This window comes from Lepus europaeus, chromosome 10 (genome assembly GCF_033115175.1).
Source record: "Lepus europaeus isolate LE1 chromosome 10, mLepTim1.pri, whole genome shotgun sequence".
Taxonomy (NCBI): Eukaryota; Metazoa; Chordata; class Mammalia; order Lagomorpha; family Leporidae; genus Lepus; species Lepus europaeus.
The window spans coordinates 65,279,661-65,282,077 of NC_084836.1; the positions used below are offsets into that span (position 1 = coordinate 65,279,661).

The window sequence follows — 2,417 nt, forward strand, 5'->3', positions numbered from 1 at the left end:
GGCTTTAATACAATTACAAGGTAATGGACCATATCTTTAAAAGGAGCAAGGATTCTCACGTTCGATTCAATGGTCAGTCTTGCTCTGTCTTTACATTGGACTTGGGAGACTGTTTTGTTGAGTTTAGAATGAGAAGAAACAGAAAAACAGGAAGTTCTCTATGGCTCAAGGTGGCATTTTCCTAGAGAGTGAGGAAACAGGCAAGAGCAGAACAGAATACTTGTGACTTCAACATTAATTATAGTGAGCCCGTTTACCTCACATGAAACCCAGATGGTGAATGAGTGTTTTCTGTTCATTAACACAGATCATGTAAAATAGCCTCGGTTCCATGGAGTTATTAACCATACATGCCTTTCCTCTTGGATGACTACTATATCAAGATACTGACAGCGGCATGATAAGGACCTGTGGTTGATCTCTAGGGTAACTGAGCAGTGGCAGTCCTGTGTGGTCATTGATTACCCTACCCCTCCACTTGCATTCTCGATTAACAGGTAACAAACTAGAATTGTGGCTCAGCTCACATGTTCACCGCACCCCCTGCTAGCTCATACAGACAGTCCTTTTTTTTCCAATCTACCTTCTTTCATTTTTTCACAAATACCAGGACTTAGTCAGGAATCAATGATGAGGAATTATACAGCACTAACAACGTTCATCTTGCTGGGACTAACGGATGATCCAAATCTACAGATATTCCTATTTATTTTTTTGTTTCTAACCTACTTGTTGTGTATTTTTGGGAACCTGGCCATCATCATTCTCACCTTGGTGGATTCTCACCTCCAAACACCCATGTACTTTTTCCTCCGGAATTTCTCTGTGCTGGAGTTCTCTTTTACAGCTTTCTGCATTCCCAGATTCCTGTACGCAATGGCAACTGGGGACAATACTATAAGCTATAATGCATGCTTCACTCAACTGTTTTTTGTTTTCTTCTTCAGTGTAACTGAGTTCCTTCTCCTGACAGCCATGTCCTATGACCGCTACGTGGCCATCTGCAAACCCCTGCATTACATGACCATCATGAGCAACAGAGTCTGCATCAGGATCCTCATGGGGTGTGTCATGCTTACTCTAATCATCATCACCCCACCATTTACTCTGGTCTTTGATCTCGAGTTTTGTGACTCTAACATCATAGATCACTTTGCCTGTGACGTAGGGCCCATGCTGAAGATCACCTGCAATGACACAGAGTTTTTGGAGCACTTTGTCTTCATCTTGGCTGTGCTGACGCTTCTGTTCACGTTAGGGTGTGTGATTACGTCCTACACACACATCATCAGGACCATTCTCAGATTCCCTTCTGCTCAGCAGAGGACAAAGGCTTTTTCCACTTGTTCATCTCACATAATTGTGGTTTCTATCACTTATGGAAGCTGCGTCTTCATGTACATTAAGCCATCTGAAAAAGAAGACGTGGCTATGAATAAGGTGGTGGCATTGCTCATAACCTCAGTTACTCCAGTGATGAATCCCTTCATTTACACCCTGAGGAACAAGCAGGTGATACAAGCTTTCAAAGACATGACCAAAAGGATTGCAGCCATCTCAAAGAATTGAAGGCCTAGCAGGTTAAAGTAACAAATCATAAAACAATTCTTTATTTGTGTTTCATCTTCAACTTATTCTACTTTATTCATGCTTTTTATGTGACACATCCCATTTCAGCTAAATGCAGGGTACATGTTTGATTCACATGTTAGCAATCTTCCTTAGGTCATTCTTTTCCCAGAAATGCATAGGAGTTAATCTTTCATAAGCACTTATAAGACACCTGTGAATACTCACTGGACCATGGAATGTCAACAGCATCACTATACTGACTTGTTGACTAGTCTTGCAGTGACGAACATGACCTGACATGCGGCTCAAAGTCCACAGGAACAGCAGCCATTGTGGTCTATGTCTGCAGGAAAGGCCAGGTGGTTGCCCTGTTTGAGAAAACTCCTCATTTTGTGCTTCCCGCTTTCCAGGGAGCTATACATGTCGACTAAAATCTTCCTCAGGTTCCTTGTGCTTAAAAGTTATACAATTTGTGATAAAAGTCCAAATTCCATCTCGATAGGATTTCATGTTCCTGCCATCGTTGTGGGTGCACCTGTGTATATCTTTGTGCATTTGTTGCTCTTTGCAGAAAGCTTAATAGGCCTCAAGGAGGTAATGGGATGGACAAAGTATAAAGGACAGCTTCTATCAAATTGTGTTCTCATCCAGATTATTCACTACGGTTTTTAAATAGTTTCTAAATGTGCTGAAGCTTCTGCGTTTACCATAATCTCATTTGTTGAGTTTTGTTCTTGTTGCTTGGGCACTGGGAGTCTTGTCCAGGAAGTCATCCCTCACACCATGTCTTGGAGTATTTCTGCTACAGTTTCTTCCTGTGACCTCGTAGTCTCAGGTGTTTGATC

At 41.9% G+C, this 2,417-nt stretch overlaps 1 protein-coding gene across 1 annotated transcript; it reads left to right on the forward strand.

Moving 5' to 3' along the window:
• Positions 1-630: 630 nt before the first annotated feature.
• LOC133767685 (olfactory receptor 6C2-like) lies at positions 631-1,569 on the forward strand. Its single transcript, XM_062202119.1, has one exon. The coding sequence runs from the start codon at positions 631-633 to the stop codon at positions 1,567-1,569; it is 939 nt and encodes a 312-aa protein (XP_062058103.1).
• Positions 1,570-2,417: the final 848 nt, after the last annotated feature.

Coding starts and splice junctions, on each gene's coding strand:
- LOC133767685 (XM_062202119.1), top strand. CDS start 631: ATGAGGAATTATACAGCACTAACAACGTTCATCTTGCTGGGACTAACG.